This window comes from Kwoniella mangroviensis (genome assembly GCF_000507465.2).
Source record: "Kwoniella mangroviensis CBS 8507 chromosome 1 map unlocalized Ctg01, whole genome shotgun sequence".
NCBI lineage: Eukaryota > Fungi > Basidiomycota > Tremellomycetes > Tremellales > Cryptococcaceae > Kwoniella > Kwoniella mangrovensis.
The window spans coordinates 11,458,318-11,473,250 of NW_027062533.1; the positions used below are offsets into that span (position 1 = coordinate 11,458,318).

The 14,933-nt window shown below is 44.9% G+C and overlaps 6 protein-coding genes across 6 annotated transcripts; 3 read left to right on the plus strand and 3 right to left on the minus strand.

Annotated features, from left to right (window-relative positions):
* Window positions 1–347: 347 nt before the first annotated feature.
* On the plus strand, window positions 348–2,750 carry I203_104344 (uncharacterized protein; the record flags this gene model as incomplete). The annotated part of the gene is made up of 2 exons (XM_019144064.1): window positions 348–1,780; window positions 1,973–2,750. 2 exons carry the CDS (start codon window positions 348–350, stop codon window positions 2,748–2,750), a joined length of 2,211 nt encoding a protein of 736 aa, XP_019007113.1.
* A 226-nt stretch (window positions 2,751–2,976) lies between these two features.
* On the minus strand, window positions 2,977–4,908 carry I203_104345 (glycerol-3-phosphate dehydrogenase (NAD(+)); the record flags this gene model as incomplete). Its single annotated transcript, XM_065517513.1, has 12 exons — window positions 2,977–3,099; window positions 3,160–3,179; window positions 3,243–3,282; window positions 3,343–3,395; window positions 3,454–3,573; window positions 3,626–3,719; window positions 3,779–3,813; window positions 3,890–4,073; window positions 4,283–4,353; window positions 4,442–4,598; window positions 4,697–4,793; window positions 4,868–4,908. 12 exons carry the CDS (start codon window positions 4,906–4,908, stop codon window positions 2,977–2,979), a joined length of 1,035 nt encoding a protein of 344 aa, XP_065374331.1.
* A 508-nt stretch (window positions 4,909–5,416) lies between these two features.
* I203_104346 (uncharacterized protein) lies at window positions 5,417–8,413 on the plus strand (the record flags this gene model as incomplete). Its single annotated transcript, XM_065517514.1, has 10 exons — window positions 5,417–6,360; window positions 6,434–6,967; window positions 7,031–7,068; window positions 7,133–7,150; window positions 7,235–7,287; window positions 7,345–7,472; window positions 7,551–7,715; window positions 7,803–7,945; window positions 8,029–8,210; window positions 8,306–8,413. 10 exons carry the CDS (start codon window positions 5,417–5,419, stop codon window positions 8,411–8,413), a joined length of 2,313 nt encoding a protein of 770 aa, XP_065374332.1.
* A 991-nt stretch (window positions 8,414–9,404) lies between these two features.
* Window positions 9,405–11,460, plus strand: I203_104347 (uncharacterized protein; the record flags this gene model as incomplete). The annotated part of the gene is made up of 3 exons (XM_019144061.1): window positions 9,405–9,458; window positions 9,535–9,745; window positions 9,884–11,460. 3 exons carry the CDS (start codon window positions 9,405–9,407, stop codon window positions 11,458–11,460), a joined length of 1,842 nt encoding a protein of 613 aa, XP_019007110.1.
* Window positions 11,461–11,666: 206 nt separating this feature from the next.
* Window positions 11,667–12,892, minus strand: I203_104348 (uncharacterized protein; the record flags this gene model as incomplete). The annotated part of the gene is made up of 6 exons (XM_065517515.1): window positions 11,667–11,683; window positions 11,756–11,999; window positions 12,110–12,363; window positions 12,428–12,466; window positions 12,526–12,714; window positions 12,799–12,892. The coding sequence occupies 6 exons, from the start codon at window positions 12,890–12,892 to the stop codon at window positions 11,667–11,669; spliced, it is 837 nt and encodes a 278-aa protein (XP_065374333.1).
* Window positions 12,893–13,276: 384 nt separating this feature from the next.
* I203_104349 (uncharacterized protein) lies at window positions 13,277–14,901 on the minus strand (the record flags this gene model as incomplete). Its single annotated transcript, XM_019144059.1, has 4 exons — window positions 13,277–13,633; window positions 13,698–13,922; window positions 13,983–14,769; window positions 14,852–14,901. The coding sequence occupies 4 exons, from the start codon at window positions 14,899–14,901 to the stop codon at window positions 13,277–13,279; spliced, it is 1,419 nt and encodes a 472-aa protein (XP_019007108.1).
* Between the last annotated feature and the right edge of the window lie 32 nt (window positions 14,902–14,933).

Sequence of the window (14,933 nt, forward strand, 5' to 3'; positions counted from 1 at the left end):
AATTTCGTTTCTTTAGGATTGATTTGAGTATTTGTCAGTCGGTGCGGCAGTTCGTATCCTTTGAGCATTGATTCTGGAGCTTCAGACATGTCATATTCTAGCATGAAAGGATGGTTCGTTGCTGTGTACTGAGTATATGATAACTACTCGTGAAAAGATGATATACATGATATATAAGCTGAACCACAATTCTAGCTGTTCAGTCTTTCCTTTTCTTCCATGATTCCAGCATTCCAATAATTCCTCATACACCAATATATCGCTTCAAACAACACATTGCGTACAGTATTATCCTTTCACAACCCTCCAATAACTGCGACAGGCATTAGGAAGGTGTTCACTCCACGATGTCAGTCGCCGCTCTTCGTCCGACCCATGAAGCAGGGTGGCAACCTGCTCCTTGCACCGTTTTCACTTCCCCCTTGAGCCATACCTCTTTTGGTCCTAATCCGACTTCTGGCTACAATGAGTCCTACATTCGACCTCACAGTGTCAGTGTCACATCGGGTCATCCAGACGACGACTGCATCGCCAATACCAACAGGAACAACAGAGTATCAGGAGATGGGTATGAAGAGCGATACGGTCAGGGAGCCAGTATATCTACCAAAATTAATGTATTCAACATCGAAAGATACCTGAGGAATCTGACCAAGAACAATCCAGATTCATGGAAAGATCCCACTATCCGTGACCAAGTTTCTCAAGCTATATCTATCGATTTGGACTCTAAGGAACCTATCTTGAAAACTCCTTCGTTTCAAGTTGATTTACCAAGTGTAGAGTCAAAGATTTATCACGATACCAGATCGGAGACTGAAGCTATGATCAAAAGTTGTATAAGGCAATATCAAAAGAGTAAAGATACCAAACATATCATGAGAGCTGATGAAGTTTCAAGAAAAGAAATATCAACCAACAAATCGTTAGTGGAAAATTGGTTGAGGGGTGAAAAGGTGTTTGATCAACCTGTTAAAACTCAATTGAATTTGATGAATATGGATAAATTCCTGAAAAGACATAAAGATCTTTCGTCGGATAGATCTTATAGAGAAAAAATACAGGGATTCTTACTTGGACAAGAAGCCAGTGTTGAGCTTTCTTATGAAGACAGCGAACGGTTATCGGATGGATCACATTATGAAAACAAGGTCGCTTCCGGTATATCGAAAGATCAAGGTAAAGATGGGGTCAGGGAGTGGCAAAGAGAGAAAATGAGAGGGATTGATAAACTCACGAGGGATTGGTATAAGTCGTCTGGGATCACTGACGAACAATGGCAGAGTGAGTTGGAAAGTATGGAGAAGGATTTAAAGGCAAAAGGGAAACTTGGTGGTTCCTCATCTGGAATGACTGATCAGTCAAGTCGAGGAAGTGGCGATGGGGAAGGCGATAAAACCAAAACATCCTTGAGTATACTTAACTTAGATACGTTCCTGGAGAATTATTCTGAGCTAGCTAAGGATGCTAGAATTCAAGAAGCGGTGAAAAGGACTTTGAAAGGTGAACAGATCCCGATTTCTTTCGGGTCCGAGTCGATCGCTACAAAGTTGAACGAAGCTACCAGACAGAGTTCGGAAGTACTTTCGAAATTCAAGGAGAGCGAAGATAAGGAAGGTATGAAGAGTTGGCAAAAGGAAAGGATGGGTAAGATGGGTAAGATGTTGGCGAAATGGGAAGAGCAATCAGGTAAGAGTATGAAAGAATGGGGTGAAAGTGGCAGTGGGAGTCAGAGTGGGGGTTCTTCAGATTCATCAGGAGGTCCTTCTGCTTCGTCTTCGTGAGCGATATCCTTCACTTTTGTATGATATCTTAGGTAGAACGCCGCTGATGTGTATGCATCACTCTACTTTCGACTTGATTAAACTTGCGGAATCTACTATCAACTGACTGCAACCCCTTGTACATGGTGTAAGAATACGATTTACTGTATCATATTCTCCGACTGATACGGAATCTCAAGGAATAACAGCCTCCCAGATTCAATAGATAAATCGGATCTGTTCGAAATTGAGTTGACGCGGTACAATCTGCCGGAATTACTGAGCTGCTACACCGATCCAAATAGACCTGGAAACTCTTCAGAAATACAATCATTCCTATATAAAGGTCTACCCCCAAATCATCCCAAGGTTAAAAAGATGTACGAACTTATCAGTCAGACCGACCAGAGCCAGAAAATCAAATTACCTTCCCGGCTCGCCAAGACACTCAGCTCCGTCCAGACCAGAACATCGCATGATCTAGATTCGTTAGGTGGGGATCAAAGTAAGATAAAGTCTTGGAAACATTTCCAAGATCTGAAGAGTAAAGCAGCATTACATAATTGGAAATATTCACACAAAGGTGATGATCGTACACCCCTTGGCAAGTCAACTACATCAGTACCGGGTATACATCGTCGACCGATATCAGATGCAACGCGGACAGCAGGACGTTCCGATAAGTCGAGGATCGATCAGATCGACCGGTTCGTATCGGACAGTAACAGTACGGATACGGTGGATGACAAACAATGGTGGATCATGGATCAGTCATTGAGGTCGAAATATGGGTATGGAAAACATGGGATGAAAGTGGACAAGGAAGATCAACTGAGAAGCAAGAGGAGTTGGAATGGGATAGAGTCAAGTGGAAATTATCTGGATAACCTCAATAAAACTTATTGTACCGATAGTAGTACAAATAGTAGCCCTGGTGATAGTGATACCTCTACGGCTAGAACACCCTTGATCTCCGCATCGGCTTGATCAAGCCATCTTGCGTGTGTAGAACATCAACGTCGATATAAGTCCGATAACCAGAGCCATGAACACGCAGCGCAATGAACCATGTTCATGTTGTATCTATAATGCAGAGTATCTCATAAGGAACTGTGAATAATCGTATCCTAGCATCGTCCTTTTCTCTCTCTCGAGCATCTCCTCCAGAACCGACAGGATCTACTCCTCTTGGAACGCCCTCAGCTGGGTACATCTAAAGCCCTTCTGTCAGCTTCTCAACAGGCAAACCCTCCCATGAGATATGGTACACCTTGTCGAACAAGGGATATGCACCCAGTCTATCTCGAGCTTTGAGGAAGATGTGGACGTCTTTGGCCTGGAAAGGCGCGAAAGAGCATTAGTCTGATACTCAGTCGTCTGCCAAATCGTTACGTACAGTATGGATACCTTGCAATTCTATGTTGCGTCATCAGTCAGTTCATCGATCGCTTTTCTGATTCAAGGCGTTGAACAACTCACTCTGACCGTTCAACATATCCCTCTCGAGCTCGTCGAAAGGCTAATCCACCTCAGATATCAGGTTTACCGCAATTCAATCTGAAAGTCCCCAAGCACATACCTTCTTCTGCTTGACGAACGCTTCAGCACATTTTCTATTCCTACCGCCCAGACCTATCGTAATCACAGGCGTCAATCCGCCAACGATATCATCGAGATTTATGCAGCTTACAAGAGGTGATCACATCTGCTACACCTGCACTTTCTTGTAAGAACGATTCCTCTTTGACGTCGTCAAAGAACTCTTGGCAGAAGTGTTTCATCTCGAGCAAACCAATTCTCATGATAGCGGCTACCGAGAGGCTCCAGTCAGCTAGTCCGTCTAGACTCATAGGTAGACTTACCCTTCGAGTTGTTTCCATATTCCAACCCATCGATAAAACCAGCAGCTACCGCTACTATGTTCTTGAGCGCACCACACAGCGAGACACCAGCGACCTGTAAAAATTTCGTGAGCAGGAGAGCAATAATATCATGAACAGCAGTCTGCCACCCACATCATCGATAAGCTGAACTTTGAAATGAGGTGTTTCTTGAGCAGCGGGACCAGAACGAGATCAGCTTCCTCCGTTTCTACCGAGGCATTGCAGATTGTACGTCTTACTCACGGAAAAGCTTCTGCCACATCTGACCTTCCTCTTCAGTCCTATAACCAACCGTAGTCTCGGAGAATCTATCGATAGCAACCTCGTTCGCGATGTTGGCACCACTCAGAGCAGAAGTGGAGATACCCAATCGATCTTGAATGACGTCGGCGAATACGTGAATGTCAGAGCCCTCTACTCCTACTCCCTGTGATGAGGTGAAGATTAGTGGCTGGGAGATTGATATTTCTCGGGAGTGCAATTGCGGTCGCATGTATTAGAAGACAAAGAAAGCGAAGGAAGAAGAGATGAGGAGAGCAAGAAGGGTGTTTTCGCGAAGATTGGTAGAGCGAAATTGAAGAAAAACAGGAACTTTTCGTCATCCCCCACGCAGGTCGATCGATGTCGAAGACTCACCTTGATGAGTGAGATAGCCTTGGCATTCTTTTCCACTTTGCCTTCCAATTGATCCAAGCATTTGTTGAGGACTACAAGCAGAGGACAGCGTGAGCAAATACATCATGACCAAACGGGAGAACCGGGAGGAAGGGAGCTAGCAAGAACGCTGCGACTCACACTGATGAGGCATGACGAACACCAATGCCGTAGCACCTTTGACTGCCTCCAGGAGATCCGGAACAGCCACTATGTTCTCAGATAATCTGACATCCGGTAAATACTTCTTATTCTCATGGTCGGTATTGATGATCTCGGTGAGTTTACGACCTTCGTACTGCACAAGGGCAAAGGGGGGTAGATCAACGCGAATGTCCAGCTCTGATTTGGCAAGTGCTCCGAAGTGATGGGAGATGTAGATCGATAAATACTCACATCTTCTTCGAACACCCACATGGGTACTCTGGAATCATCAAACGCATCCGAATGCTTCTTCACATTATTTCCAGCAAGTTTGGCGATGGCTGATCCCCTATTCCCATGGTGCATCAGCTACAATGTCCAATCTCGAGTGCAACACCCATCGATCTAGCTGAGATAACCTACCAGTTGCCAGAACCGATGATAGCTACTCGTTCTTTCCCCATTATGAATGATGATGTACTGAACCGACGGAACGATGATGTCCTGTGGAGGGAAGTGGATCCGAGAGAGATGAATGAAGGTGTGGTCGAGCGGTATGCTCTGAGAGAGTTGACGAGTAGAGACGTGATGATGGGCGAAATGTATAGCAAAGCTGATCAAGATATGAAGGGATACCCAGGCGATTCACACAGGGTATGGGGATGGGGTACTCTGTTGTCAACTTTCTGGGAGGATTAGGATTCGCGATAACAGGTTGAGATTGATGTCATCCAACTTTTGGGGGGAACAAGGAACCGCTTAGATCGGCTACGGCACTTGCTTGTGCTTCCACTTTCCCACGGTACCACCCTACCACATCCCAATGGACATAAACATAAACCTACTCACACACGGACATTCGCACTGACCTCCTGTTCTCATCCATCATCGTCTTCGGAGTTGCACACTCTTCCTCCGTCAATCACCATCACCACCACTACCACCACCACAACAACAACAACCACCGCAGACATGGCTCGACCTTACAATCCAAAATACGATTCCGTCCTCGGACCCATGAGAGAGCCTTCTCCCCCGCCTCCTTCAACAGAGGCAGGCCAACACGCTCATGCATTCCCACATGATCCGTCGTTCCTTGCTCAGTTGGACCCATCCAGAGTAGGTGTCAACGATACCGAGGCTGCTCTCACTCATCTGTTTGGCGACGTCGTTGGTCAATCTCAACAAGATGAGAAATCGCAGGGAAATCCCCCGGGGACTGATGAATACACGCCTACGCTAGCTTCTCATGAAGTGCCCAATGTCGTAGAGACACTTCCTGTACCTACACCACCGACCGGTACCGATAACAACGATGAACCACTCGATATTGATCCTTCCTTGCAACCGCAAGATGACGATACAGGTATAGGTTCCGTCGAAGGTGCGGGCACTTCCGTCCCAGCGAAACGCAAAGCTACTTCCCGAGCCAACATGCTAGCGAGAGGAGGAGCATGTGAATATTGTAAGAAACGAAAGTTGAAATGTTCAGCAGAGGTGCCTTCATGTTCGAATTGCAAGAAGATCAATAAAGAATGTGTATACTCTCAGAAGAAACAGAGAAGTAAGATCAGAGTATTGGAAGATAGATTGCAAGAGTTGGAAAAAAGGTTAGATCATCCTAACCTACCACCCTCGACTCCACATCCAATCACAAATACGGTAGAAACGACTATCGAAGGAGAAGGAGGATTGTCCATCGATACTTTCCCAAGCCTGTCGACATTCGAAATTGATGAACCTGATTTGATGACTTTAGCGGACGCCGCTGCGGGAGATGCGAATGTTGAATTTGATGCTTGGGAAGGTCTGTCTCCTGAGATCATAGTCGGTGAGATCATAAAGGCAATCACCAGTGGACGTAGTCATGATGATGGTGAAGGAAAGAGTATCGGTGGCAAGATCGTATCTCACTTGTAAGTGACAATCACTTGTAACAGCTATCATGGCACCATGCAAGCTGACCCAAGCGATGTTCAAAATGCATAGGATACACCTCTATGTCACACCACCATCCATACCTGATATTCACGCAGCACTCTCCCCGACTGCCCTCTTACGTCGACTATCCGACAAAGGTGATCGACCTATTCATCCTTCCCTACTACTCGCCCTGATACCGTATCTCTTACCATTATCACCTTCCAAGACGCTCCATTCGCCTACCTTGCCAACCCTGATTCAAACGCACGGGAAGAACCTTATCAATCTGGCCATTACCAATTCCGATCCTCGTGTTATTGACCTGGCCACGGCGTGTGTACTGAGGGCATTCTGGTATTACACCGAATCGAAATATTTCGAAGGTTGGATGGAATCTTCTCTGGCTATTGGATGGATACGTTCAGCAGGCTTGGATAAACTAGGTTATGTAGGTGAACGATACACCTCACATCAGCAAATGACCCGGGAAAGGGAAGCAAGGTTGGAAAGAGAAAGGAAGTTTAGGTTCGCGTTTAGTAAACCCGTTTCGATTCCACCTCCGAAGGATGGGGCGGAATTAGGCGAAAGAATTAATCTTTTGTCAGTACATCCTGCACGGGGGATGAAGGATGTCAGCTGACCTGCGTTCTATCTGCATCTTAGCTGGTTTGCTTATATGGTGGATAGAGGCGGATCTTTCCGTGGGTTATTCTGCATTTCTTCGACAACCAAGGGTCTCATGCTGACTACTTTGATCGTCAGCAGGCTGGAGATGGCCATCGTGTGAGTGGATAATCACGCTTATGACCATCGTTATGGTTGCCCTGTAACGCATGACTGATCGAAGCCTTTTTTCCGTATCTTTAGCAATCAGTGACGAAGAAATCACAACACCTTGGCCAAAAGCCGAATATGGCACTGTATGTGGATCGTTTATTATCGATTCTGAGTTCTTAGCTAAGTAAATTGCGATTTAGGATGGATCGTTGCTCGACAACCGAACGATACTGGATTTCATCAACCCTTCCATCCCTGAAGATGCTTCGCAAGATTCTCTAGAGGCAGCTTCGGTCAAGGCTCTTACGTTGGTATTCCACGCCCAAAGGTGAGTAGTGGATTTTGGATAAAAAGTTGGAGATGATCAGAGTCGAGCGTATGTCAATTGATTTTTCCCCAATTATAGATTGTTCGATACTCCTCCCAGTGTATCCACCCCGGATCGTACTTCCCTTTTGATCAGCATTACCAAACGGTACATATCAACTTATGGTTCGGTCGAACAGACTGTATCACCTGTTACATGTACTAATGGAGGTTCGAAAAATCAAGTTTGGATTACTCTTTATGCGTGAGTGGTGTTTTCGTTGACAGTCTGATATGCTACCTTACATATATGAATGAGTCATACTCATGTACTGATTTCCGAACGTATCAGTACGCTGGCTTTCTTGCACGCCAGAGAAGAGGTTGACGCTCCCAAAGGTACAGAGAAGAACCACTTTCTCAAGTCGATTGAAGCTATTGGGAATGTTTTGGATGTAGTCAAGATCATGCAGAATGCAGGTAATGCTGAACTTGGTGAGTTCTTTCCATTTCGTCTCAGCGAACATAAGATAAAAATATATCATAAACGCTGACTCCTTGGACGAATACATGAATAGAAGGATTAGGGTTATTTTCAGCTTTATTGCTCTTCCATCTATGTAGATTAACAATCAAATACATCGAAAGATTCTCTTCGAGCCAACCCTCAGAACATGGATCGGCGGATGAAGAAAATCGAAAAGTACTGAGCGATCTGAAGGGAATGAGACTTGGGCTGAACAATGCTTTGAACACACTAGTGAGTCTCTTTACATTCAGAATATGGTCTGTGTCAAGTGACATCGTATTGATCTTTGGGTTTCCTTTGTCTTTCTCTTCTCATCGTCTGTATAGGTCAAGAAAACTAGATTTGCAGTTGTCGGTTCACAGTTACTTGAAAACATCGCTCTTGGGTCGGAGTTCAAAACGGGTGAATATGAGAGGCCTGACAATATCGTTTAAGTAAACGACAACGACCTGAAAGAAGAAGAAGGAATATAGGATGTTTCATTGTTGAACCGGGATAACTCATAAATGGTCACAATGGGATTTAAAGATCTATCTGAGGTGGTCATTCTCCTTGTATGGGTGTAGCTGTCCTCTCAACGGAAATGGATGAATCTTCAACGAAATGCATCTACTATTGTACTCGGATGTTGCAGTGGGGTACTTGGTACTAAGTTTCACTTTTACTTGGTGACACGTTGAGATCTTATGGTGTTCTAATTACTAGGTCATAGTCATGACTATCTGCAAACCGTACTTCGAGAAGGGTGACTGAGATTAAGTTCTGTCAAAGGACGTGGTTGAGCTTAGCATCTCAACACTGAACACTTGTTAGTACTGTAATATGCTCGAGGAAATACGCGGGAAAACCGATAACGATCTCCCCGCACGGAGGAGACTGTCAAAGCGGTATCTAGTTAGGACAAAGGAGTTGCTGCAGGACTACTTACAGTATATTCCCATGGGTATGCCTTTGGAGGGATGTCATCTAATCTACCGTATGTGAATAAGGGATCAAACGTAGATTCGAGACAAGATTATACGCTTCTCTTCTCTTCACAGGGAATGATTAAGCTAGATGGGAATGATGAAATAGATAACTGGTAAGGACTACAAAGTTAATCACTGTAGCTTCTTTGATAGGGGTAAGTGATGATCAATAATTGCTCCGGACCGACCTATTATCGATTTGAAGAGGACAAAGCAAGTGATACAGTATATCGAGTTTTCGTATACCATTCAACTACATCGTATAGTGTACAGACATCAATCAGATCATCATGCATAGTGATTCTGAGCATCTCACTTTACCTGTTCATCATTTGCCTTTATGGTAATCTCCTTCTTCCCCAAACACCACCACCACCATCACTCTATCTGAACATCTCATCAAACTTGTTCGATCCAACATACATCCGTCTTTCGATCTCAGTCCTTGATATATACAATGTCGATAATATCGTTTCATCCCTCCAGAACTGTCTTGCGCTACGTCTTCTTGGTGAGTTTAGTGTAGTCAAACGTCACAGGATACGTTAAATTATCATCGTATTGATCGATTTTGACCTTGCTGCCAGGCCATACATGGTATATTCAGTGTCATCCTCCTGACTCTCGGAGGGATAATATACACCACTCGTCTATTCGTTCCTTCCGTCATGTCATCCATCTTAACCTATCTGTATATTCCAGCAAGTATATATATCGCACGTTGGAATCCTTCATTGGAATTTTTGACGGTAGGCAAAGAAGTGGGATACCTGTTGGTACAAGGGTTATTGATTCTCGGTAAGTCATATCAGATCAGTGTTATAAGTTCCTGTCAATTGTTGGCAACCAATTGTCAACCGTTGTTTTCCATTTGTTTATGGATTTGAAGTTTTGATACTGACTGATCTTGGGTTTTGGGGTAATTTTATACTCCAGTATTAGGTATTTTATCAGCCTTATCAACCAAAGAAGAAATATGCACTTCGATCAAAGCCGAACCGGGATACTTCGGATATTCTACTAAACCATTTAGATGTCAAGAGAAACTCGCTTTGGCCATTTTATCCTTTTTCCATATAATCCTGGTACTATGTTGGTTAGCATTATTGTTCATCTCGGTTCATCGATATAGGGGACATAAGAAGGGACAAAACGATCCAGATGGTTTCGAAATTCCAATTCACAAATTCCTCTCCTCAGAAGGAAACAGAGAAGGGGAAGAAGATGAAGAAGATCGACATGATTTGACTCCTATCGAATCACTTACCAATACTACCAAAACTCCCTTCTCCCCCTTCTCCCCTGGAACAACCAAAGAACGAGATGAAGATGAAATTCCACTTGAAGATGATCCCAGTCCGACCAAAAGTAATAAACATACTTCCGAACCATGGCGAATCTCTTCATTACCCTTACCAGACTTGAAATTCCATTTTGATAGTGTTAGAAATTCAGGCAAAAGTAATACTTCCACTTCCGCGGCTACAGCAGGAGGTGGATTTGGGTTTTCATTTTCCAATCCTGTAGGTAGTAGTGGCAAGAAGACCAGTACGTTACTGCCTACTTTAGAAAGTGCCAGGAACTCAGTCAAGAGCTGGAAGAAGGATGATGATTTAGAATCTGTGAGAAGGGATCATAAGCGAATTGAATCTTGGAGGATATCACCCATACCTCTTCCAGATTTGAATCTAGGATTCGATACCAAATCTACTAAAACTCACAATCCGCACGATAAGGATAGATTTTCGATCAAGAGTGGATTGAGCGGATTGACTTTGGAAGATGCTCGAAATTCCATTCAGAGTCTTAAAAGTTCCAACGGTGCAAGGGATTCGTTAAAGAGTCAAGTTTCGACAACGATCAAACCTGTTGAAAAAGCTTATCACAGATCTGATAATCAACATCATCTGGAAGTACCTTCCCTAAGAGAGACTGGTGGATATAGATCAACATTTCAATTCAGACCTGAATTGGACACTCACCGAGATTCAATCGAAACTCTCCGAAGGGATCCTAAAAAGGTTGAATCATGGAGAATATCTCCTATACCTTTACCTAACATCCGAATGAGTTTCGATCATCAGAAGAAAGAAGCTAAGATTGTGCCTCAGACGACAATCGGTATGAACACGGACGGGGATGGGGATGAAGATGATATCGTTGTCATCCCTGGATCGTCCGCAAATAAAGAGGGAAATTCCACCGACAATGGCGATTTGGGTCTGGGAGGGCTGGGTATAGGAGGGATACACAATAAACGATTATTAAATGTCAGGAATTCAGCACAGAGTGGATTCAGCTTACAACATGCTAGACAATCTGTCAGAAGTCAAATTGGAGAAGTGTTGGATACTCATGCTGACAATGCGAGTGCGAACAGTAAGAGTAGACGAGTATCATGGGGTGATAGTTATTCTTCTCTGGGTTTTGGTAAATCAACTTTCTCGGTTAATTTTGATGGGACTGGTGGGAATGGAAGCAAGAGGAATTCAGCATTGGCTGAGGGGAAGTAGAGTGAGAAGAGTGATATCACGAGTAAGAAGGGTTAATTCAATTATACATTTCTATCAATGGACTGTGAATGCCAAGTTGATATATGTCACACCTTACTTACACCTTTGATGGCATCTTTCCATCGCGCATTGAGAGCGGACGGTACGTCTTCGCTCTTTGTTGTCTACCGATAATCTATGAATCTACCTTATCTACTTTTCCATCACTAGTAAGTCGTAAAGCCTGTCCGAGAGAATATCAGCACTAATGATCATTCATCGTTCATATTCCGAAGAAGGGAAACTTGGTACTTACCACCATCAATGACTAGATCGTGTCCAGTCATGAAGCTTGAACTCTCGCTTGAACACATCAACACTACCATCTGACCAATCTCACTGGCATCCGCAAATCTGTCCACTGGTGTATCCTTCCTCCATTTACCTGCCCATTCCCTACCTTCTCCAGGGGGTGGATCTTTAATCATATCCGTCGCCACGTATCCGGGTGAGATGGAATTGATCGTTACGCCGTATTTCGCCCATTCACCTGCGAGGGACTACAGCCAATGGAAGCAATCAGTATTGAGTGTTATCAGATACATGGATTTCGTATAATGTAAAGTAGCTTTGGGGAGTTTCCAGTATAGGAAAGAAGCACAGTACTCACCTTGCAAGCCATTGTCAATCCTGCTTTCGAGACGTTGTACGCCATCTGCCTCTGAGGATTCATATTGACTATACCCGATATACTCGATACGCATAATATCCTTTTGTTCAGATTGATTCGCTCTCCTGCAGGTGGTTTACCGGGGTCCTCGGAAGATTGAACGGCAGTACTCATACCCAACCAATGTCGAACGAATCCACGACATAAAGTGATGGGAGCGTAAAGGTTGGTTTTCATGATCCAGTCAAGCTCGGCTACGCAGAGAGTGTACATACCAATATGAGTTACATGGTGATCATATGTCGAAAAAACACTCACAATCAGTCATATCCACGCAATCTCTCCATAAACTGACCCCTACATCACACCATGTCAACGATACATAACGATAATGAGGATATTCCAGCATAACTCACCAGCATTAGGTACGACGATATCCACTTCTCCCACTTCCTTACTAGCCAGATCTATCACCTCGTTGACTCTCGTTGTATCTTCACCTGGACAGTGGTAGACATGAACAGGAACTTTGTATTCTGCTGTCAACTTCTTGACTACCTCCTGGGGATCTTTGGACGTATAGGTTATGATAATTGTTGCTCCAGCTATATATAGATGGATAACATTGTTCAGCTCTACTGGTCGCTCGTATAACCGACAGGAAACGTATGTCGCAATCGTGTACTCACCCCTTGCAAATGCAGTGGTGATGGCTAGACCTATCCCCCTTCCACCTCCAGTTATGAATACGATCTTGCCGTGGTAATCCAAAGTGACGGGCATGTTATTACTTTAGCTGATGGCTTATCTTCGAAAGCGAAAGGAGATATATAATCTAGTTGAATTCAAGACGCTGATGCATGGGTATATATAGTATGCGTCTGGGCATGACGGGCCTCGATACCTCGATACTGCTCTTGAATCCATGAGCCAGATTTGCATCCTTTCCGGCTAAACGGACCGTTTGTCCCGCGCAACGGCGTCAAGTTACGTGGTTCAGCGTACATGATTTTGCCGAGAATGTCACTTCAACCCGTCGAAGGGGAGCAACAATTGTGAGACTTCAGATACATTCATTCAAGATACGTGTATATTAGCTACATATTTGATCTTATTCAATTCTTCTGACTACTTCCCAACCTTTCAAACTGAGCTCGACAGACTAGATTAGATGGCTTCTTTGATCTTTTGCAACAGACCTTTCTTCTCTCCGTGTTCTTGAGCTACGGAAGTACCTTCTTGACCTTCTTTACCTTCTAGTTGGTTGGTGACTCCGTGAGCTACTCCGGGGTGAGAAGAGGTTCCTTCAGGTTTGGAACCGATCTCTTGACCTGCTGATTTGGCTCTGGCGACTGGGTTGTCCTCTGATGGGTTAGTACCTTCCCTGCCGGTGAGAGCGGTGTTACCCCCTGGTCCAGAGGTGTTACCTTTGAATGGACCAGTCTCATCTGCGTAGGCACCAAGGACTCCACCAGCGCCGGCCTTTCGGTCTCGTCCTACAAAGTCTTTGTCGGATGTACCGAGCTACAACGATCAATTTAGAAATCAACATGCGAAGGCTGGGAAAGGCAATCAGAGCTACACTCACGACTCCACCGGCACCGCTGGTTCTAGATAGATTCTCGTCACCATGTTCACCGGTACCTTCAGATCCAGTGGGCACGTTCGAACCAGTGACACCCGAACCGTGATGTCTGTCTGAATCGAAGCGGTCGGTACCTGCTGCACCGGAGGTAACAGGTCCACCAGCACCGGTTCGTTCGTAGAGGGCCGAGTCTTGTCCAACGTTACCGACTCGGTCGGTAGCACCACCCTGCTGGCATCGCATGCACATCAATTCATGATATCAACTTATGATAGAAGTATGACTTACAGTGTGAGAACCTGTCTCTCTTCTAGCGGCATTCTCCAAAGTTCCAGCTGCACCTGTGGTACCAGCGTGAGAACCGGTCAAACCAGATTCATGTTGGTGGGTAGTAAGATCAGATCCGGTACCATGGTGGTGTCCTTGTCCTTGACCTTGACCTAAGGCGTGGGTACCAGCTGTGATACCGGCTCCTCCAGCAGTTCCACCGGATCCTAATCCAGATCCTGAAGTTGGGTAATCTACACCTCTGTTCTCATGAGTACCTACTCCTGAAGTACCGGTCAATCCTGATCCAGTTCCAGTTCCAGTTCCAGTGGGATGAGATCCGTGAGATCCAGAATGCTTGTTGGCTTCATATTCTGCGCCAGCAATTCCAGCTCCTGCTGCACCTGCTGCCCCGGCCCCGGCACCAGAGTGGTGGTGGGATCCAGTACCCGTAAGTCCAGAGCCAGTGCCGGTGTGTGATCCAGTACCAGTAAGACCGGAGTCAGTTCCGGTGTGGGATTCAGTACCAGAAAGACCGGTTCCAGTACCAGTGCCGGATCCGGATTCACCGACTCTTGAAGGATTCTGTTCATGGGATCTCAAACCTTCACCAGAGTTGATATCTCTTTCGTTTCCTGTTCCAGTCGATGATTGACCGATCATATCACTCCCCGTACCGATATCATGATGTCCGGTTCCGCTGGCACCTTTCAATCGGTGATTACCGTGAGATTGTTCTCTGTGGAATGGGTTTCCTTCACCTCTGTCATCTTCAAAAGGTTCACGACCGGTGGTACCGGGTTGACCACTATGTATTATATGTGTAAAGTCAGCTTAAATTCCATATCGGATATTTCTGAGGATAGGTTCAGATGGCTAGATCAACCTACGAAGTGAAAGTGTGTGAGATCTTGTCTTCGAGGTTTTGTAAGTGCGACATTATTGTTATTGTTGTGTTACTTGTTTCTTAGA